Source organism: Salmo salar, chromosome 06, assembly GCF_965601325.2.
Source record: "Salmo salar chromosome 06, fSalSal1, whole genome shotgun sequence".
NCBI lineage: Eukaryota > Metazoa > Chordata > Actinopteri > Salmoniformes > Salmonidae > Salmo > Salmo salar.
The window spans coordinates 28,611,799-28,636,217 of NC_138296.1; the positions used below are offsets into that span (position 1 = coordinate 28,611,799).

A 24,419-nucleotide genomic window follows, 5' to 3' on the forward strand; every position below is an offset into this window, starting at 1 on the left:
TTACGCATTATTTTTCCATTGATGTGTGCTAGAATGTGTGTATGACAGGGACAGGCATCGTGAATCCAGGGCTGGGCATATGGCTATAGCTCCCAAGGAAATCAGGGCTCACCGTCCACGGTCTGGAACTTGAACGAAGGGGAGCGAGGAGCGAGTCTGTGAGTGGGGGCTGTGTGCGTCATGTGCTGCAGCGTCTGGCGGCAACACACACATTGGCTACACACACATTGGCTACACACACAGGTTTCGGGACAGAGATTTTCTCAGGCATTCAGCGCTGAATTGATCGGCTCTAGTCGCTTAGTAGCTTATAGTCCAAAATACTTGCTGATCTGGACGGAGACGATTTCGTGTTCTGATCTGTTTTTTTTGTTGTTTGTTTTTTACATTTCTAGTCATTTCTACTATTTCTAAAGAAAAAGGGGTGCTATTTCCTCCCTCCCTCTCCATCCATCCATTCTTCCATCTTTCCCTCCCCTAAGGGCCGCTGGACGGATAGCCGAGGAGGCCGTGGAGCGCACTTGTTCACGAAGGAGAGAAAGAGGACGGGCAGGACACAGTTTTTTCCAGCGGGCAGAGGCACTCTGCGGGGCGGGGTTGGTGTTCGACTTTCACGGCTTCTGCACTGCGCTCGACCCGCTTGTGGAGATCACGATGACTGGTGGCGAGACACCAGAGCGGTGGCGGATGCTCCCCACTCCGCTATGGTGATGTCGCCCGCGTCCAAATGTCCCCTCCTCGGATGAGACCACGTATGAATGGACGGCTGTGCAGGTGATGGAGAGAATATGATCATTGTGTCGAGGGGGACATCATTTAATTGTTAAGGGAAATTCGATTCAGCGCTAATATTAGCCTACATTACATTACAAACCACGACGGATTTCAATTAAAGATGATTATTGAATGCAAATAAGAAAAATCAACAAATGTCAAATTTATCCTTTTCGTGTATAAGGATGCCAGTTCATCTTTGCGCGCGTGTAAAGCGAGTGTGAGGTGGCGGGAGACAAATTAGCCAGTGTACCAAACATTGCGGATGTTGCAAAATAAATAAATAATTATAGATTTGAGCTCTTTTTCCCAGCATTTTTTGGTGTCTGAAACGTACCATGGCAACCACGACCAACATGCCCGGTTGAGGGGAAAGACTTGGTGGATTTATTTTCTTATTTTTTTATTTTGATAATCTGGTTGATTTTAATATTGTGCTGTGGTCATGATGACAATACAACATTTTATCTACAAGCGAAGCACAAGAAGCTTCTGACGAACATATCGCACGGTGCTAATGGTTCGGGAGAAGACGTTGGAGCAGCCATGGAGAACATGAAACATTTATACTAACTCATCTTGGAATATCCCCAATCTGATATCCCCAATAACCCCCAAAGAGCCTTGCTCTTCTTTTTTTGGACATCTAAAAACGAACTGAAGAGGAATTGTGAAGCCTGCAGTACTGATAGTCGTGCAACAAGCCAAGCTATCCAGCCCACCCCACGTTGCATTTTTTTTACCCCCGCACTTGACATTAGCACTAACGCACGGACAGAGACCAAAGCCTACATGGCGTCTTCATCTTGTAAAGGCCGCACCATATAGGCTACCGCCCCCGCATCTCTCCCCCTATGCAGGTGGAAGAAGCAGAATAAAACAGTTGTGTGTATGGGCAGTCCGCAGGCAGATGGGATGTAATGTTGTGTGGTCGTGCTGAGCATTCGCCTCCTTCTCAGCTACAGCTGCTTTGTAAAGATTTGGTGTCCAGAGAATGGCGCGGTTCGAAAACGAGATGCCGTCCAGGTATGGCGGCGGCCACGGCCATGGACCAGGGCATGGGCATGGACCTGGAGGCCCTGGCCGCGGCGGCAGCCGGCAGGGCGGCCCGCCTGGAGGCCCCGGGGGCCAGCGGGTCTACAAGCAGTCCATGGCGCAGAGAGCCCGGACCATGGCCCTGTACAACCCCATCCCGGTGCGTCAGAACTGCTTCACCGTCAACCGCTCGCTGTTCATCTTCAGCGAGGACAACTTTGTGAGAAAATACGCCAAAAAGATTACAGAATGGCCATATCCTTTACATGTTTCTCCTCACTGTGTAACATAACATCAATGCTAAACCCCGAATATCAGGTAGGCCCACTGTACTAGCAATGTTATTATCATAATGGGAAGATGATCTAATGATGGGACCTACCTATGTGACTCTACCATTAGCCAATTAGGTAGGGCATCATTAGGCTAGTGTGAGCATGTAATGATGACAACATAGCCTACTAGACAACAACACTCAAAGGAAATGATACACTCTAATTGGCCTGCTGCTCTGGCAAATGGATGAGATTGTTTTAAGGCTTTTGAATCTTATCTGTTCAATTGTTTGAATGGAGATTGAACACAGATGTGTGTGAAATATTTTCAGTACACGAATGAGTAGGTGTGTCCAAACTTTTGACTGGTACTGTATGTGTGACGTGTATGTGACTATAGCCTCCTGATTCCCCAGGTGTAAAATAATCTGTGAATTGAATCATTTAAGGCAACACACATACACTATGCTCTTATACTTGGAGGAGAGAGATGATTCATCAGTTGATTCTATACATTTATTATTCAGTATCATTCAATAGATGACACAGTAGCAGATCATTATATAGATTAATGATTAAATATGATCCAGTTGAATGTTTCACAAGATGATTTAGTAGCAAATCATTATATAGATTAATGATTAAATATGATCCAGTTGAATGTTTCACTAGATGATTCAGTACATGATTTTATAGATTTACTGTACACTCTTAGAAAAAAGGGTTGCAAAACAGTTTCTTCGGCTCTCCCCATAGGGGAACCCTTTTTTGTTCCATAAAGGAGAACCCTTTTTGGTTTCAGGTAGAACTCTTTTTGGGTTCCATGTAGAGCCCTCTGTGTAAAGGGTTCTACCTGGAGCCAAAAAGGGTTATTCAAAGGGTTCTCCTATGGGGACATATGTGGTCACTACCAGTAAGACAACACAAAGGTCCCAATGGCACCTTGTTTACTGTACCCATATGACTCATGTTATCCATAAGATAAGGGTCAAAGTAACTATGTGAAACAAACCGAAAGCTGGCAGAATGGTCGTTCACACATATTCTCATGCAGCAGTGAAAGATGGTGACTTTTTTTTCGCTCACCCTGGAAATTCAGTAAACAGTTTTGAATGAATAGCACATTCTGTCTCTCTCATAACTGTCTCTCCTATTACCTCAGATGCTCTGCTTTGTCCCAGATCAACTGTCATGGCCCCTTGACCTCTAACTTATAACCCCTCCCCTAGCCCTAACCTGTGTAATATACTACCTCATACACTACCTCGTCAAGGGATGAGGCACTGAGGGAGGTCAGGAGGTCAGTTCACCCTTTGTGTGTGTGTGTGTGTGTGTGTGTGTGTGTGTGTGTGTGTGTGTGTGTGTGTGTGTGTGTGTGTACTTCTTGTCATACTTGGTTGTATTTATTTATGTATCTATGTACTAAAGCCCAGGATATTCCGTGGTATTTATGGATTTTGACTGTTACTCTGAACATCACATCACATAACACTGGGATGGAAATCCTACCATCACAAATGAGAGAGGGAGAAAGCCCAGAAAAAGCAAGGGCAAATGGATAAAGAAAAAGGAGGAGATTTAGAGAGATAGAAAGACAGAGAGAACGAGAGACAGCCCAGTATTGTTAAAGCCCCGTGTTTTCTTTGCTGTGTGGAATCAGGGATCTACATTCAATCTGCAGAATCTAAATTATTTATTGGCCTTTCTCTCCCTCGCTGCTATCTGCTGCTGCTAACTACACAACCTGTTCCACACGCAGATACCGTGGGCTCTACTGTGTATTAGGGCTGGGAATTACCAGGGACCTCACGATACAATATTTTTAAGTGCTGATACGATTGTGTTTCGATTCTCACGATTCTATATGTACTGCGATTCGATACTGCGATTCGATATTGCAATTTGATGTCGTGAACATATTGCTCAGTGAGAGCATGAGACAATGAGTTTTGATCAGACATGGAAATAGAAGTGCTGAACAAATGTTGGCTCACTATTTAAAAAGAAGATGGAGAACAAGCTACAGGATGAAAAATACCAGCGTTTCGGTCAGGTACAGCCGACTAGCTCTAGGTAACGTAATGCAACACACACACACACACACACACACACACACACACACACACACACACACACACACACACACACACACACACACACACACACACACACACACACACACACACACACACACACACACACACACACACAGCGGCCTGTTGTCTCTACCAACTTAGTCACGTCTCCTGGTCTGGATCACTCATTTCCCGCCAGACAAAAAATAACAGAGGCTGCATGAAAGACTTTCACTGGCGAGATCCTCCTCCCTCCCTCCCTCCCTCCCTCCCTCCCTCCCTCCCTCCCTCCCTCCCTCCCTCCCTCCCTCCCTCCCTCCCTCCCTCCCTCCCTCCCTCCCTCCCTCCCTCCCTCCCTCCCTCCCTCCCTCCCCCCTGTTATCTGACACAGGGATCTGCTGTTCTGAGACTGTGTGGGGTCATCATGTATCAGATGTTGGCTGTGTGTGTCTACTGGAGTTGGGGTTATCCTACCGGATTGGCAGACCAACCTGGAGAGAGGGGTGTTTCTGTTCTCTTTATAGGCCGGGTGTGAGGAGGAGGGGAGGACAGGTAGCATGAGAAATGGAGGAGGAGAGGAAATGAGAGGAGTGTTGTCCTCCTCAGTTCATACTCAATGCAGTATCAGGAAGAAGGAGGAGAGACAGAGGGGAAGAGAGGGGAGGAGAGAGACAAAGAGGAAGAGGAAAGAGGTAGATTGAGATGGTAGAGACTGAAAGAGACAGAGAAAGAGAGAGAGTGGGAGAGAGAGGGAGAGAGAGAGCAAAAAAGAGAGAGAAAGAGAGAGAGAGAGAAAGAGAGAGAGAGAAAAAAGAGAGAGCTAGAAAGAGCGAGAGAGAGGGGGGGAGCTGCCTGTCTGTGTCTAAATCATTTAAAATGGAGCGGGAGAAAGATGAGGAAGAGCTGTATGAGCTAAGACCTAGATACCACTGCAGATCACACACACGCACACACACATCCACGCACGCACGCACTCACACACACACATTTTGGGGATTTTACCACAAAATGTAATGCTACTATTTTCCTCTCTCGCGCCCTCTCTCTGCATGCTGACTGATAGGATGTGAAGTTTTATATTTTCCTCTCTTGTTCCTTTACCTTTACTTCCTTTCTCTTACTCACATCCAATCCATCACTCTCTCTATACCTCTCCCTCTCCTTCCCTCCAATCATCACTCTCTCTATACCTCTCCCTCTTCTTCCTTCAAATCCATCACTCTCTCTATACCTTTCCCTCTTCTTCCTTCAAATCCATCACTCTCTCTATACCTCTCCCTCTCCTTCCCTCCAATCATCACTCTCTCTATACCTCTCCCTCTCCTTCCCTCCAATCATCACTCTCTCTATACCTCTCCCTCTCCTTCCCTCCAATCATCACTCTCTCTATACCTCTCCCTCTCCTTCCCTCCAATCATCACTCTCTCTATACCTCTCCCTCTTCTTCCTTCAAATCCATCACTCTCTCTATACCTCTCCCTCTTCTTCCTTCAAATCCATCACTCTCTATACCTCCTCCTCTTCTTCCTTCCAATCATCACTCTCTATTCCTCCTCCTTTTCTTCCTTCCAATCATCACTCTCTCTATACCTCCTCCTCTTCTTCCTTCCAATCATCACTCTCTATTCCTTCTCCTTTTCTTCCTTCCAATCATCACTCTCTATTCCTCCTCCTTTTCTTCCTTCCAATCATCACTCTCTCTATACCTCCTCCTCTTCTTCCTTCCAATCATCACTCTCTCTATACCTCCTCCTCTTCTTCCTTCCAATCATCACTCTCTATTCCTCCTCCTTTTCTTCCTTCCTATTCCATAGTGTTTTTTCCTCCTGAGTGGGTGTGTGTATGCGTGTGTTTATGTGTTTATGTATGGGCTATACACTATTATTGTTTTTATTGTCATTTTGCTATTCTAACGGTTATTACGATGGCCACGGTTATTTTGGCTGACCAATAATCATCATCCAAAATTCCATGACCGTTACAGCCTTAATTATCCATTAGAAATGGAAACCAGGCTACTCTGACCTGACTATACCTTTGTCAGGCCCACTCATGTGCTGTGTATCTATAACATGGGTATACACTGAGTTTACAAAACATTAGGAACACCTACTCTTTCCATGACATAAACTGACCAGATAAATTCAGGTGAAAGCTATGATAACTTATTGATGTCACTTGTTTAATCCGCTTCAATTAGTGTAGATGAATGGGGAGGAGACAGGTTAAAGGATTTTTAAGCCTTAAGACAATTGAGACGGATTGTGTATGTGTGCCATTCAGAGGGTGAATGGGCAAGACAAAATATTGAAGTGCCTTTGAACAGGTTATGGTAGTAAGTGCCAGGCGTATCGGTTTGTGTCAAGAACTGCAACACTGCTGGGTTTTTCACGCTCAACAGTTTGCTGTGTGTATCAAGAATGATCCAGCACCCAAAGGACATCCAGCCAACTTGATTAAACTGTGGGAAGCATTGGGCAGCATTCATGTGGAAAGCTTTCGACACCTTGTAGAGTCCATGTTCTGACGAATTGAGGCTGTTCTGAGGGGAAAAGGGGGGATCCAACTCAATATTAGGAAGGTGTTTTACATTTTTTGTCCACTCAGTGTATCTGTGTGTGTGTGTGTGCCTCTCAGGCCCACTCTGATTGCCTCATATCACTGACTACTGTCTACTGTCTGGTAACAGATGTGTGAATTGATCCATATTATGATTCCCATGGGAAGGCTCCACTCTCTACTCTCACATACAACAACATGCTAAAACTGAACCAGGATCAGTATGTACAGGCCAGCTCAGGTTATCTGGCAGGTTGAAACTGACCTATGAACAGTTCTAACCACAGTCATATTCCCTAGTCCCACTTAACGGTGCAGATCGTGCTACGTCATTCTGATGACTCAAGTTTGTGACTTTCGTTGAGTAACGTATCTGTAATTAGGATTTCAATTTTATTTAAATGATTATATATTTTAAAATCTTTAACTCTGGATTGTTGAAAATTACCCATAAGTAACCATTTCACTGTTAGTTTCCACCTGTTGTTTACAAATCATGTGACAAATAACATTTGATTCTGCCTATAACTTGGCGTGAAATCTGAATATTCTGTGTCATTAGCTAGGTTTCCATCTGATTGGCGAGAGATTTTCATGCGAATCTAAAACAATCTGCATGAAGGAAATATGAGCATTTTCCCACCGGTGGTGTGTTTCCACCAAACGGACTTGTTGCGGATAAAAATCAGTGCGTGATGACGTAGTGCACACAAAATGTACTTTTTCGCTTACGTTTCATTTCCCTAATAAAAAACGAAAGTTCAATGTCTTTCCATCGCATTTTCAACTCTACTGAGACGTGGTTATAGGTCAATAAAGGGTGTTTCATCTGTCAAAGCTTGTGTATTTCTCCTACTGCTGTTTGTAGCTTATAGGCCCAATCCTACATTGAGACAAGTGCACATTTTGTGTAAATCATACATTAAAGTCAATGGGACATTTGTGAGAGCATTTGACTTCAGCACAGTTAGGATTGGAGCCTATGTGTTTATCTCAGGATGCCTTATACTGTAGTCTTGTTGATGTGTTTGGTGCCCTTGGTTGGGTGGATCTACTGTTTCCAGACCTCAGCCAGGTGGGGCTATCAGTCTCCTGGGGTTTCAGCTTAGTCGTTGTTATTTGACCTATTATTATAACATTTCGTCCTTGTTCTAATCAATAGCAGATATAATGGCTTTTCAGTAGTGTGTTTGATTTGAACAGCAGCTTGTGCTGGATGGAGAGAGTTGAAACTTGGCTCGGGGACAAACTGTGGTGCAACTGATACACACACAAGATGGAAGGATCTGGAAAGCCAGCTGGAGTGTGTCCATGTGGTTCAACTTCTCCAGCCTCTACATCTGCATTTGAGAGGATTAGAGAAAGGAGTGTGTGTGTGTGTGTCTTTGCGCACGTTTGTGTCCCAGTGGATTTGACTCAGTGAATTTGACCCAGTGGATTTGACTCAGTGAATTTGACCCAGTGGATTTGACTCAGTGTATTTGACCCAGTGTATTTGACTTCAATCAATTGCAAACAAAGGGTAACCACCAAGAACTTGCGTAATTGAATCAGGTGTGTTAGTGCTGGGTTGGGACAAAAGCCTGCACACACAGCATCCCCCCAGGATCATGCAGTAATGAAGCACACCTGTGCAGTCGTTAGAATGTTTTTTTTAGTGCAGGGGTCAGGGGTCAACAGCTCCAGTCTTCCAGCACCACATCATCTTTTGGTTTTCCTTCTCTCTCTGTAATCAGAGACTGAACCAGGTTTCCCCAGCCAATCCATCAATGGCATTCAAAGATCAATTATTGATCAACAGGAATTTGGAACTGAAAGGACCGGGTGTAGAGGTTGGAGAGTTGGTTAGAGAAGTGATGCGCTGCAGGGAGATACCGTGGTCCAAGCCCAGGCCTTGTGATCAGATGTGTAGCTTACCAACCTGGCCTCAGGGCAATTCGTAAGGTTTGGTATGCAAATTTGTTTCCCTCCATTTAGTATGATATGTTATGCTACATTAGGTTACATTATGAATGGAATAGCAGTCATACAATATCATACGAATTAGAGGACGTATAGTATCATACATCTTACCTGGTTATGCAATATCATACTATTTGGAAGACCTAACTTATCATACATCTTGGAGGTTGTTGCAGCTCTATCTATTTGTTGTATTTATTTACTTATTTATTTATGAGGGCAAATCATACTCAATGAACTAGAGTATAGTACAAAAATAATGGGTATCAGAATAAGAATGTCTGTAACAACAATGTCAATGACATCAACAATAACAAAAAGTTAATTGAGTATGATTTGCCCTCAAAAATAAATAAGTAAATTAATACAACAAGTATTTTCCTGAGCCCAGGCTGCTTATTGCACCATAACAACAAAGGACAATTTCAAGGAGAATTTACTTTGCTGGTTAGGAGAACTAACAACGAAGGTTAGGAGAATTTACATAACAGGCTAGGTGAATTAGTTTAAGGTTAGGAAAATGGTTAAGGGAAGGGTTAGCTTAAAATTCGGTAAAACTTAATTTTAAGGGTACCTAATAAACCATTTATAAGGCATTTATTAATTGTGTGTTCACCATGTATTAATCATTACTCCCACATTTGCAAATGTTAGTAAGCTAATTATTATGTATATGTCATTAAACATCCTGTATTGTGTGCTTATTCTTTTAACAGGTACTGCTGGGATGTCTTCCAATGGTAAACCCATCTTTTTGTGAGAAATTACACTGCTCACTCAAAACATTTCTAAAGTATTTCTAAAGTATAAATAGCGCTTACTTTAGATTCGGGACTTTTGTACAACTTCAGCCAGTAGTTTCGAAAGTGGTGCTCATAAGCCAAAACGATCCCCGTTTTTTCAGTACTATGTCATCCATTCTTTTACTACATCTGGAATTTTATTTTTGTTATTATTATTATATTTTTTTTGTTGGGCAATTCGTATGAAATGTTAAGAATCCAATTCATACAATATGTTACCAATTGGTGGTTCTTAAGATCCAAGACTACATCTTTAAGTAATGATTAGTAAATGGTTTATAAATGCGAGAGTAATGAATAATAAATGATGAACACACAATATATAAATGCCTTATACATTGTTCATTAGGTACCCTTAACTTAAAGTGTTACCAAAATATTACAGTTGTCCCCGATAGTGATGCGCGGGTTGACTTGGTTATATCCGCAGGGCGGGCGGATTGAATAAAGAGAAAACAATACATAAAAATTCATTATAGTATAATTCTTTATATCTATGGGCTATATTGAGGTTTTTCTTTCATATTTTTTTTTATTTGTGTGTAAGCCTAAGCTTTAGGGCCTAAATTTACGCATGCCAAATAGCCTATACTCCAATCACCAAACGCTTTTGGTAACAGGCAGAAAAATGTAATGTCGGTCCACTGAGGAAATAAGGACAATGTCCGAGTTTAATTAAATAAGAGAAAGGCTGTGAAATGGAGAAATGAAAATAAAGAGAAGGGAGGGACAGAAAAGTACTGATTGTGAAAGATTTGAAGTGGTAAAAGAGGATGATAGCAGTGCTGGCTATGTTATGTGTGATGATTGTGAGGCACTATACAAATTCAACAGTCACAAGACGGGGACTTCAGATAGGCCTATGGCACGAGAAGGGAACTGTAGCCTACTGTTCAGATGGGTTAAATGGAAACTGAAATCTGGACACTGACTGTAGTTCTATAACCTCTCACATAACCTTAATATGAACTCCTCCAGAATTAAGCATTTCCTGCAGTAAAATGATACACCAAATTTACATTTTGACTGAGGAACATGAATGGAGAAATATGATTTATTTCTTTCAGCGTCTTGAGAATGCAAATGCACAGTTAGTAATGTTGAAACTTGTTGGGTCATTTTCACAGTTTTCTATTTCCTTACAACCAGTCAAGCTGATGTCATTTGAAAACTTTGCACAGAAAACTTTTCCCAATTTTTTGTTGTCGAGTTATTGCATTTTCTCTCCGGTCCCTAAACGTATTTGCTTCACAAAATAAGCAGAGATGATGGAGAAAACTTTACCGATGTCAAAGAGATTGAAGCAATCTATCATTTTTGACATTATTCTGGTGAGCAATGGTTTATTTAGTCTTCTAGGGCAACATATAATGACAAAAGAGAAGCTGCATGTATCTAATTATAGACAAGTTGACTAACAAATAGCCTACCAAAATGTTGGAATTTATAAGCAGAAACAAAGGCTATCTAAATTAGGCCTAAAGAATCGTGCACTCGCTGTAAAAAAATCTTTCCACCATCTCTGACTGAAGTTTACAGCACATTTTCTATATAAACAGCTGACCTGCTCACCACTAGTCCCCGACGTGACTCGAACACTCAACCTTTTGATTGCGAGAAGGCCCACCCAACCTACCTACTTTAGTTTCTGTCTTAAGTGACCATACCATTATTGCGTTTGTAATGTCTGTCCAGTGAGTCCAGTCTGACTTCACTGCAGGTGAGCGGGTGTCTTCTACTGTTTGTGAGCGGTGTGTACCGTTACTGTACTGTATGGGTATGTCTGAAATAGATCCTTCCACCCTCCCACCATGTTCTCTAGCACAGTGGAGGATGGGAACAGAGGTCAGCTCAGGATGGGGGGAGGGACTTCTCTTTCTTCCCTTTCGCTGTTTTGTAACCAATGATCAGACCTTTTCATAGACACGTTTATTATCTTATTATCAATAGGGCTGGCACAATTACTGCATAACCATGTAACCGACGGTTACGGATGAAGACTGTCATTAAAGTAAATTAACTGTCATAACAGGTTTACATATTTGATTATTTAATTTTGTAAAATGAGCAGCTGACTGAAGAAAATGTGCATCTTAAAAAAAAATATATATGTATACTGTATATATAATATTGTTTTTATTATAATATTTTGCTATTCGAACAGTTATTACGATGACCACGGTTATTTTGTCTGACCAATAACCGTCATCCAAAATTCCATCACCGTCACAGCCTTTATTATCCATTAGAAATGGAAATTCACCCAATCTGAATACCAGGCTACTTTGACCTGGCTATAGCTTAGCCAGGCCCACCCATGTAATGAGTGTCTATAGCGTGGATATACAGTGCATTCGGAAAGTATTCAGACCCGTTGACTTTTTCCACTTTTTATTACATTACAGCCTTATTTTAAAATGGAGAAAATAATTTCCCGCCTCATCAAAACACACAATACCCATAATGACAGGTCTTTTTACATTTTTGCAAAAGTATTACAAATAAATTACTGAAATATCACATTTACATAAGTATTCAGACCCTTTACTCAGTGGTTTGTTGAAGCACCTTTGGCTGCGATTACAGCCTCGAGTCTTCTTGGGTATAATGCTACAAGCTTGGCACACTTGTATTTGGGGAGTTTCTCACATTCTTCTCTGCATATCCTCTCAAGCTCTGTCAGGATGGCACGTCGCTGCACAGCTATTTTCAGTTCTCCAGAGATGTTCGATCGGGTTCAAGTCCGGGCTCTGGCTGGGCCACTCATGGACATTCAGAGACTTGTCCTGAAGCCACTCCTGCGTTGTCTTGGATGTGTACTTAGGGTCGTTGTCCTGTTGGAAGTTGAATCTTCGCCCACGTCTGAGGTCTTGAGTGCTCTGAAGCAGGTTTTCATCAAGGATCTCTCTGTACTTTGCTCCGTTCATCTTTCCCTCTATCCTGACTTCCAGTCCCTGCCACTGAAAAACATCCCGCCTACATGATGCTGCCACCTCTAGAGTGACACTTGGCATTCAGGCCAAAGAGTTCAATCTTGGTTTCATCACACCAGAGAATCTTGTTTCTCATGGTCTGAGATTCCTTTAGGTGCCAAGGCCCTTCTCCCCAGATTGCTCAGTTTGGCCGGGCTGCCAGCTCAAGGAAGAGTCTTGGTGGTTCCGAGAACGATGGAGGCCACTGTGTTCTTGGGGACCTTCAATGCTGCAGCAATTCTTTGGTACCCTTCCACAGATCTGTGCTTCGACACAATCCTGTCTAGGATCTCTACAGACAATTCCTTCGACCTCATGGCTTGGTTTTTGCTCTGACATGCACTGTCAACTGTTGGACCTTATATAGACAGGTGTGTGCCTTTCCAATCATGTCCAATCAACCGTATTTACCCCAGGTGGACTCAAATCAAGCTGTAGAAACATCTCACGGAAGATCAACGGAAGCAGGATGCACCTGAGCTCAATTTCGAGTCTCATAGAAAAGGATGTGAATACTTATGTAAATATGGTATTTCTGTTTTTTTATTTGTAATACATTTGCAAACATTTCTAAAAACCTGTGGGTCTGAATACTTTCCTAATGCACTGGGGAATGTACTGAGTGTACAAAACATTAAGAACTCTTTCCATGACATAGACTGACCAGGTGATTCCAGATTAAAGCTATGATTCCGTGTTGATGTCACTTGTTAAATCCACTTCAATCAGTGTAGATGAAGGGGAGGAGACAAGTTAATAAAGAATGATTTTTAAGCCTAGAGACAATTGAGACATGGATTGTGTATGTGTGCCACTCAGAGGGTGAATGGGCAAGACAAAAAATGTAAGTGCCTTTGAACGGGGTATGGTTGTAGGGGCCAGGCGCACTGGTTTGAGTGTGTCATGATCTGCAACGCTGATGGGTTTTCCAACATGACACAACTGTGTGAAGCATTGGAGTCAACATGGGCCAGAATCCCTGTGCAAAGCTTTCGATACCTTGTAGAGTCCATGCCCCGATGAATTAAGACTGTTCTGAGGGTAAAAGTGGGTGCAACTCGGAATTAGGAAGGTGTTCTTAATGTCTGTAGTTCTGTCCTTGAGCTGCTGTTGTCTAATGATCTTCTGTTTTATGTTTCATGTTTTGTGTGGAGCCCAGGAAGTGTAGCTGCTGATTTTGCAACAGTTAATGGGGATCCTAATAAAATACCAAACACCAAATACCAGTGTATATCATGTTTAGATAGGTAATGCTACTCTCCCTCTCTCGCTCTCTGTCTGTACCCTTCCCTTTCACTACCCCCTCCTCTCTCTCTCCATCTCTCAGTCTTGCATTCTAGCTTTCCGCTGAATTATTCCGTTTTGATGGCAGGCTGGTACTGTATGTGTGTATTTCAGTGTGTATATGTGTGTGTGCATATGTGTGTGTGTATATGTGGGTGTATTTGAGTATGTGTGTGTCTGTGTACGTGTGTTTGTGGGGAGCAGGGGGGGGGGGGGGGTGACGTGGAGCAATGCTATTTTTGGGAGCCGGGTGCAGAGTGCGGAGAAAGAGAACGAGAGAGATAAAGAGGGAGAGCAAGAGAGAGAAATAACGAGAAAGAGAGACAGACAGAAAGACAAAGACAGAGAGGGAGAAATAGACGGAGAGAGAAAAATAGAGAGAGAGAGCATTGTTAATGGATGGATTCTTCATGCTTGACTTCTTTAGTCACATGGTCATGCTTCTATCAGACCAACCTGCTCTCTGTGAAGACACCTGCCTCTACCTGCAGTACACACACACACACACACACACACCCACGCACGCACGCACGCACGCACGCACGCACGCTCGCACGCCCACACACACACACACACACACACACACACACACACACACACACACACACACAAACACCCACCCACACCCGCACCCACACCCACACACACACACACACACACACACACACACACACACACACACACACACACACACACACACACACACAGAGCATAACAAAAGGTGACAGTGACAAGTGTGACACAGGGGCATGAGACAGATGGGCTAGAGAGGGCCAGAGTGAGGCCAGGCGCTGGAGGGACAGGTACAGCCACAGAGGCTGAGCACAGCTAAACTGAGGCTCGAGGTAGAAGGTATTATCATTTACAGCTAGAGACAGATACTATTTCTCCACTATCATATAGAACCTGATGTACTGATGCTAGTGTGCATGCGGCAGTATATAATTTCAGCAGACATACAGCATACTATACGAAGCCTCCTCCCTAAGTGTTTTATTCACTGCTTTAGCACACTCTGCCAACCCGGATGTCTTAGCCGTGTCTGAATCCTGGCTTAGGAAGACCACCAATAACTCTGAAGTCTCCATCCCTAACTACAACATTTTCAGACAAGATAGAACGGCCAAAGAGGGCGGTGTTGCAATCTACTGCAGAAATAGCCTGCAGAGTTCTGTCCTACTATCCAGGTCTGCACCCAAACAATTTGAACTTCTACTTTTAAAAATCCACTTCTCTAAAAACAAGTCTCTCACCGTTGCCACCTGCTATAGACCCCAGCTGTGCTCTGGATACCATATGTGAACTGATTGCCCCACATCTATCTTCAGAGCTCGTGCTGCTAGGTGACCTAAACTGTGACATACATAACACCCTGGCCATCCTACAATCTAAGCTCGATGCCCTCAATCTCACACCAATTATCAATGAACCCACCAGGTACAACCCCAATGCCGTAAACACGGGCACCCTCATAGATATCATCCTAACCAACTTGCCCTCTAAATACACCTCTGCTGTTTTCAACCAAGATCTCAGCGATCACTGCCTCATTGCCTGCATCCGTAATGGGTCAGTGGTCAAACGACCTCCACTCATCACTTTCAAACGCTCCATGAAACACTTCAGCGAGCAGGCCTTTCTAATCGACCTGGCCCGGGTATCCTGGAAGGATATCGATCTCATCCCATCAGTAGAGGATGCCTGGTTATTTTTTTAAATGCCTTCCTCACCATCTTAAATAAGCATGCCCCATTCAAGAAATTTAGAACCAGGAATAGATATAGCCCTTGGTTCTCTCCAGACCTGACTGCCCTTAACCAACACAAAATATCCTGTGGCGTTCTGCATTAGCATCGAACAGCCCCCGTGAAATGCAACTTTTTAGGGAAGTTAGAAACCAAATGCACAGGCAGTTAGAAAAGCCAAGGCTAGCTTTTTCAAGCAGAAATTTGCTTCCTGCAACACAAACTCAAAAAGGTTCTGGGACATTGTAAAGTCCATGGAGAATAAGAGCACCTCCTCCCAGCTGCCCACTGCACTGAGGATAGGAACTCTGTCACCACCGATAAATCCACTATAATTGAGAATTTCAATAAGCATTTTTCTACGGTTGGCCATGCTTTCCACCTGGCCACCCCTACCCCAGTCAACAGCACTGTACCCCCCACAGCAACTCGCCCAAGCCTTCCCCATTTCTCCTTCTCCCAAATCCAGTCAGCTGATGTTCTGAAAGAGCTGCAAAATCTGGACCCCAACAAATCAGCCGGGCTAGACAATTTGGACCCTTTCTTTCTAAAATCATCTGCTGAAATTGTTGCAACCCCTATTACTAGCCTGTTCAACCTCTCTTTCGTGTCGTCTGAGATTCCCAAAGATTGGAAAGCAGCTGCGGTCATCCCCCTCTTCAAAGGGGGGGACACTCTTGACCCAAACTGCTACAGACCTATATCTATCCTTCCCTGCCTTTCTAAGGTCTTCGAAAGCCAAGTTAACAAACAGATCACCGACCATTTCGAATCCCACCGTACCTTCTCCGCTATGCAATCTGGTTTCAGAGCTGGTCATGGGTGCACCTCAGCCACATTCAAGGTCCTAAATGATATCTTAACCGCCATCGATAAGAAACAGTACTGTGCAGCCGTATTCATTGACCTGGCCAAGGCTTTCGACTCCTTCAATCACCACATCCTCATTGGCAGACTCAACAGCCTTGGTTCCTCAAATGATTGCCTCGACTGGATCACCAACTACTTCTCCGACAGACTTCAGTGTGTCAAATCTGAGGGCCTGTTGTCCGGGCCTCTGGCAGTCTCTATGGGGGTGCCACAGGGTTCAATTCTTGGGCTGACTCTCTTCTCTGTATATATTAATGATGTCGCTCTTGCTGCTGGTGAGTCTCTGATCCACTTCTACGCAGACGACACAATTCTGTATACCTCTGGCCCTTCTTTGGACACTGTGTTAACAACCCTCCAGACGAGCTTCAATGCCATACAACTCTCCTTCCGTGGCCTACAACTGCTCTTAAATACAAGTAAAACTAAATGCATGCTCTTCAACCGATCACTGCCGGCACCTGCCCGCCCGTCCAGCATCACTACTCTGGACGGTTCTGACTTAGAATATGTGGACAACTACAAATATCTAGGTGTCTGGTTAGACTGTAAACTCTCCTTTCAGACTCACATAAAACATCTCCAATCCAAAGTTAAATCTAGAATTGGCTTCCTATTTCGCAACAAAGCATCCTTCACTCATGCTGCCAAAGATACCCTCATAAAACTGACCATCTTACCGATCCTCAACTTTGGCGATGTCATTTACAAAATAGCCTCCAACACCCTACTCAACAAATTGGATGCAGTCTATCACAGTGCCATCCGTTTTGTCACCAAAACCCCATATACTACCCACCACTGCGACCTGTACGCTCTCGTTGGCTGGCCCTCGCTTCATACTCGTCGCCAAACCCACTGGCTCCAGGTCATCTACAAGACCCTGCTAGGTAAAGTCCCGCCTTATCTCTGCTCGCTGGTCACCATAACTGCACCCACCCGTAGCACGCGTTCCAGCAGGTATATCTCACTTGTCACCCCCAAAGCCAATTCCTCCTTTGGCCGCCTCTCCTTCCAGTTCTCTGCTGCCAATGACTGGAACGAACTACAAAAATCTCTAAAACTGGAAACAATTATCTCCCTCACTAGCTTTAAGCACCAGCTGTCAGAGCAGCTCACAGATCACTGCACCTGTACATAGCCCATCTATAAATAGCCCAAACAACTCCCTCTTCCCCTACTGTATTTATTTATTTTGCTCCTTTGCACCCCAGTATTTCTACTTTGCACACTCATCTACTGTCAAATCTGCCATTCCATTGTTTTAATTGCTATATTGTATTTACTTCGCCACCATGGCCTATTTATTGCCTTTACCTCCGTTATCTCACCTAATTTGCTCACATTGTATATAGACTTATTTTTCTACTGTATTATTGACTGTATGTTTGTTTTACTCCATGTGTAACTCTGTGTTGTTATATGTGTTGAACTGCTTTGCTTTATCTTGGCCAGGTCGCAGTAGTAAATGAGAACTTGTTCTCAACTTGCCTACCTGGTTAAATAAAGGTGAAATAAAATAAAAAAATAAAAAGATGAGTCTTTGTCCAAATGGCTTTATCTCCAAGTCTCTTTATAGCCAGGTGAAATCAATCGTTCGTTTTTTGTTCTTCCATTTGCCTCCCAGTCTCTCCTTTTGCCGTTCAAAGCGTTGCATTGTATGAGGAAAGGAGATGAGGAAAGGAGGCCATTTTAGACTATCGAGTCCCAGCCATACCATGCGTATTATACAACAGAGGATGGAGAGAGAGACGGAGGGAGGAGAGAGGGGAAGAGGGATGTGACAGGGAAAAGGGGGAGGCTATATCAGTTAAGTTATGACCCAGGCTCTGTTCGTCTCTTAGTGTAGCTAGTGACAGGGGAGAAGATGGAGTAGGCTGTGGCAGAGAGTCAGCACACACACACACAGACACACACACATGCACAATGAAGTACACACACACTCATACACATGCACATCCACACACGTGTGCACACACACAAACACACATATGCACGCATGCATGCACAAACACAACACATATGCAGAGCACAAACATTCATCCCACATGAACTCACAGGAACATACATGTATAGAGAGACATGAAAAATAGTTATTTGGGCCAGGGATACATTCAGCTTTGTGTTTTTTGTTCATGAGTTTGATGCTGGATGGGAGACATGACCTGCAGGCTTGGTTTGTTCTGTTAATAGAGGAGCAGCTTGGGTATGGCTATTGGCAATGTTTATGTGGAGGAAGATGGAAGAGGGGCATTTGGTATACTGTGTGTGTGTGTGTGTGTGTGTGTGTGTGTGTGTGTGTGTGTGTGTGTGTGTGTGTGTGTGTGTGTGTGTGTGTGTGTGTGTGTGTGTGTGTGTGTATTGGCAAATATGTGTGTAGATAATTTTTGTGTGTGTTTGGGCAGGAAATGGCACAGATGGTAGTATTGGCTGTAGTGTGTGTACTGGCATATGTGTGTGTTTGTACATGCAATTGCATTTGTACTTGTGTGTGTGTGTGTGTCACATTGGTCACATGAAGTGGCACTAGCGCCAGCAGCAGTGTTAGCTTCCCCCTCCCCCCTCCTATCTGAATGGAACAACATCATCATCATCTACTGAGACAAGATGGTGTCTGTGTGTGGAGGGAGAGACATCAGGGTGGTCTGATGTGCTGCTATTTCTCATTGCCGCTCGGATGACATTTAATGAGCTTGAGAGTGTGCCCAGTCTGCATGTATGATCAGCATGTGCACTGCTGTGTGTGTGTGTGTGTGTGTGTGTGTGTGTGTGTGTGTGTGTGTGTGTGTGTGTGTGTGTGTGTGTGTGTGTGTGTGTGTGTGTGTGTGTGTGTGTGTGTGTGTGTGTGTGTGTGTGTGTGTGTGTGTGTGTGTGTGTGTGTGTCTGAGTGAATGTGTGTGTGTGCTCTGCTGCTGGTAACCTACTTTCCCCGAGCCCACTCACTGCTGAGGAGGAGAAACACTGCAATCCTTTCACACCCCTCTCTTTATCCCTCTCTTCTCTTGTTTCCCTGCTGCCTCTGCTGCTTCTTGCAGCTCACTTTTATTTGCAATTTTTTCACAAATTTCCTTCTCTGGTTTTCAGGACATGATCCTCTCTCTTTCGTTCTACCTCTTTTCGTATTTACACCCTTAGGACAGCCAACTATTTCTCTCTCTCTCTCTCTCTCTTACTCTCATTCCCCTCTCTGTGTCTGTGGGTTTGCTGACGCTGCATCTCTAACTGGGATGAATGGACACATGAGACGAGGGGTAAAGAAAGGAGAGATAGAGAGATGAGAGGTAGAGAAAGAAGAGATAGAGAGACCAGGGGTAGAGAAAGGAGCGATAGAGAGCCGAGGGGTTGAGAAAGGAGAGATAGAGACCAGGGGTAGAGAAAGAAGAGATAGAGGAGGTGAAGGTAGAGGACCAGAAATGGAGGGATAGAGTGAAAAAGGGTAGTGAATGGAAGCACAGAGAGTAGCTGAAGGTGAAAGGGGTGGATCTGAAGAGAGAGAGAGAAAGGGATAGACGCAGAGAGAGGAGAAATGTCTGTACTGTTTGACAGGTAGAGGATGAGGAGAAGGAAAGCGGGAGGGAGAATAGAGATAGGAAGAGAGGGAAAGAGATAGAAAGGAAGAGGAGAGGGGATGAGGCTTAGTAGCCGTAGAGATAGGAGTGTATCAGTGATAAATATACTCTTACTGAGGAGATTGATAAAGAAAGAGGGATGGAATAAGGGAACAAGAAAAAGTAGAGGACAGAAGGACTTTATGAGGTTGTGGGGAGACAGGGGGAGAGAGAGACTTGTGTGCTATACTTTTGTGTGTGTGTGTGTATTTGTGTGTGTGTGTGTGTGTGTGTGTGTGTGTGTGTGTGTGTGTGTGTGTGTGTGTGTGTGTGTGTGTGTGTGTGTGTGTGTGTGTGTGTGTGTGTGTGTGTGTGTGTGTGTGTTTCTTGCTAACCAAATGGTCTGCTACCAGACTCCCTCCCTCCCTCCCATCCTTTCCCTGTAGATATGTTTGTGTCCAGCAGTCGGTGTTACATGTAAGATATATAAGCTATAATATAGGAAAGGGTGTGTGTTATGGAGATTGATGCTGGTTGCTGACTGTAGCTCAGTGAAGCTCCAGTCTGAGGACACAGACTCCTCTGTTTGGCCAGACAGACAGACGGACGGACAGACAGACAGACAGACAGACAGACAGACAGACAGACAGACAGACAGACAGACAGACAGACAGACAGACAGACAGACAGACAGACAGACAGACAGACAGACAGACAGACAGACAGACAGACAGACAGACAGACAGACAGACAGACAGACAGACAGACAAGTATATCTTCATGGACACACATGGACACACACATACACACAAGCATACGCACACACACACATCATCATCATCACTCCACACCATAAAGCTAAGGGAGTGAGGGAGAAGGGTGGAGAGAGAGACTGAGAGACAAAGAGACTGAGATAGGAGAGAGGATGAGAGGAAATGAGAAGAGGCAGGAGAGACAGAGAGGGCAACATCCACCCCCTCCTTCTCAATCTCTATCCTCTCTCTCTCTCCCCGTCTTCCCTTGCTTTTAACTCTGTCATGTTGCTATATATAGTGCGGTGAGGAGGGAGGAAGGAGAGATTCATAATTGAAGGTTCTTGGCAGCATGGATCAGAGCACTGGCCACATTAATAAGCAGATTGTGTGTGTGCAAAACAACACCGGCACAAAATGTGCAGAATGGGAACTTGACACACTTCACAATGGGGACAACACACACACACACACACACACACACACACACACACACACACACACACACACACACACACACACACACACACACACACACACACACACCACAGTGCAGTGCAGACACATCAAAGATACAGGTAGGAGTGAGTCCATTCAGTCCTGCTGAGAAGACACTCTCCACTCATTCATCTCCATCAGAGGCAAAGAACACATGATGCACAACCAGGAAACACACACACACACACACACACACACACACACACACACACACACACACACACACACACACACACACACACACACACACACACACACACACACACACACACACACACACACACACACACACACACACACACACACACACACACACAATGCCATATAGGACTAACACACACATACTACTTACATGTACACACACATGTTCACACATCCATCCTTTTCCTGTTTTATTCTCTATGGTTTCTCTTGACATTTCTTCTTTAGGGGAGTGTATCATTGCTACTGCTTCCCACTGCGGGTCTAAGCCAGCTAGCACTTAGTGACACATGTTTCTGTGAATATCTATGTGTCCATCATTTTATTGATTTATTCATTGTATGTTTGATTGATTGGTTGACTGATATCTCCATATCTCTATTTCTCTTCTTGATGATGCTAGTCTATCCAACCTTCCAGTTAACTATGTCCCCTACAGAGGAACATTCTAGTAGAGAATAGAGTGAGCCCAGTGATAGAGAGAGTCAGCTGGGTGAAGGTATATATATCCACTTCCTCAGAACCTTCTCAAACGTTCCATATCCATGGATCTGTCTTCTGACCAGCCTGGAAAAGAGAGAGTGAAAAGAGTGGGGGAAAAGAGAGAGTGAAAAGAGAGAGTGAAAAGAGAGAGGGAAAGAGAGAGAGGGAAAAGAGAGCGGGAAAAGAGAGAAAAGAGTGGGGGAAAAGAGATAGGGAAAAGAGAGAGTGAGAGACAGACAAACAGCATGAGATACAATGAACTACCCGTGAGTTAATGAGCTCATGTGGTAGCGACCCCTACTCCCATTTTCTCTCGTTCTCTTCTCTCTCTCTCTCTCCCTCTCTCTCTCTCTCTCTCTCTCTCTCTCTCTCTCTCTCTCTCTCTCTTTATTGCCCTCAGTCCTTCTGTATATAGAGCCAAACGTTGATGTCACACTGAATCATACTCACTGCTTAGCCATAACAATGACTTTGTGTGTGTGTGTGTGTGTGTGTGTGTGTGTGTGTGTGTGTGTGTGTGTGTGTGTGTGTGTGTGTGTGTGTGTGTGTGTGTGTGTGTGTGTGTGTGTGCCAGCAGCAGTTGTTCATCTGTTTAAATATACAACATGGTTAGTAATAAGCCCATGTGTCATCGCTCTGTGTGTGTGACATCATTTTGTGTCTGTGTGATTGTGTGTGCGCGTACATATGTTTCTGTGTATGTGCGCACGTTCACTTGTGTGTGTGTGTGTGTGTGTGTGTGTGTGTGTGTGTGTGTGTGTGTGTGTGTGTGTGTGTGTGTGTGTGTGTGTGTGTGTGTGTGTGTGTGTGTGTGTGTGTGTGTGTGTGTGTGTGTGTGTGTGTGTGTGTGTGTCTGTGTCTGTGTGTGTATGCGTCATCTGCGTGTGTTTGTCAGTGTGTATCAACATGCAGCGGGGCTGTGTGAGGGTAACTGTGTAATGACAGCCCATTACAACCATGCCTGGTGCATGTCTGACTGACTCACTCACACTGGGCCCTGCAGCACTGCATTACGTTACACTCACATCAACACACACACATCTCACCACAGGCCCCACCAGGCATCAGGGAACAGCTGTCTGACCCTGTGTGTGGATGTGTGTGTGTGTGTTCATACTATATATGCAGGGTGGTTGTACAGCTGGTTTTCTTCTGGCCTGATCCCCATATAGCAGGTGTCACCTACGTGTATTTGTGCACAGTGCACGTTAACACAGTTATTGCAATGCTATATGTTAATGTTTACAGTGCATGTGTTGGTCTCGACCTGCTGTAGGTCTCAGCCCATTCAGGAAACACCACACCGTGTGTAAGGAAGGTGGTAGCTATGTTTGTAGAATCATGGCATCATGTCCAATAATTCATCAAGAGCTTTTCTCAACTGTATGTATTCGATCATGTGGTTATGATGGGGCAATAGCTACTGTATATCATTGTTATTTTTGACTGGGAGTTTTAATTGTTGGCTCATTTTTATATTTTGGATTTTAAAATATGTTATTATGATATACACGTTTGTTATAAATGTTATAACATTCGGGAATCTGTCCTTTTCCTGTCCTCTCTGTCTGTCCTCTTCTCCTCTTCTCCCTGGTTTCTACCTGTCCTCTCTGTCTGTCCTCTCCTTCCGGATCTCTTCCTATCCTCTCCTGTCTGTGCTCTCCTCTCCTCCCTGTTTACTTCCTTGACTGTGCTCTCTCACTCCGTTTGAGTGGTTGATCCTGGCCACCATCTGTGCCAACTGTATCGTCCTGGCTCTGGAGCAACATCTGCCTGATGGAGACAAGACTCCTCTGTCTGAACGCCTGGTACGTCACACACACACTGGACACACACATGTGCAGACACACACACAAACGTGAATTTCTCACACACCCCCCACGTACGAATGCATACACACACACACACACACACACACACACACACACACACACACACACACACACACACACACACACACACACACACACACACACACACACACACACACACACACACACACACACACACACACACACACACACACACACACACACATACAAATTTGTGCACGCACACACATGCATGAATGCACACAAACACTCACACAGGCACACATATGAATGCACACAAACACCCACACAGACACACATTTGAATGTGTGCACACACACGTAGATATACCAATCTCACACACATACTATAAGCATACATGCTGTACTATACAGGTGAATATGCATGGGTCAATGAGGACATTTCTTTGTGTATACATTAATGTTACGTCGTATAATGCAGTGTGTGAACCTTTCCCCGTGGATGAATATTATACAATTCAGATCAGTTCCCTTCACCTATCCTGTCCCTTTCATCTATCTGTCCTCTTAGCACTATAGAGCCTTACTTCACACTGTCTAAGATCTATCTGTCCTCTCAGCACCATAGAGCCTTACTTCACACTGTCTAACATCTATCTGTCCTCTCAGCACCATAGAGCCTTACTTCACACTATCTAACATCTATCTGTCCTCTCAGCACCATAGAGCCTTACTTCACACTGTCTAACATCTATCTGTCCTCTCAGCACCATAGAGCCTTACTTCACACT

The 24,419-nt window shown here is 44.2% G+C and overlaps 1 protein-coding gene across 11 annotated transcripts in view; it reads left to right on the top strand.

Moving 5' to 3' along the window:
• The first annotated feature begins 220 nt into the window (after nt 1-220).
• The window catches only part of LOC106606804 (voltage-dependent P/Q-type calcium channel subunit alpha-1A), a 132,554-nt gene continuing 108,355 nt past the window's right edge, over nt 221-24,419 (top strand). For 10 of the 11 annotated variants that reach the window (XM_082976410.1, XM_082976416.1, XM_082976412.1 and 7 more), the window contains exon 1: nt 23,520-23,644. Coding sequence is in view for 1 of the 11 variants with exons in the window: in XM_082976420.1 (XP_082832546.1) it covers nt 1,769-2,064; nt 23,539-23,644 (402 nt within the window). In the remaining 10 variants the exon portion in view is untranslated. Of the gene's footprint in view, nt 2,065-23,519; nt 23,645-24,419 lie in introns of those variants that run through there. The other variant, XM_082976420.1, reaches the window with a different exon arrangement.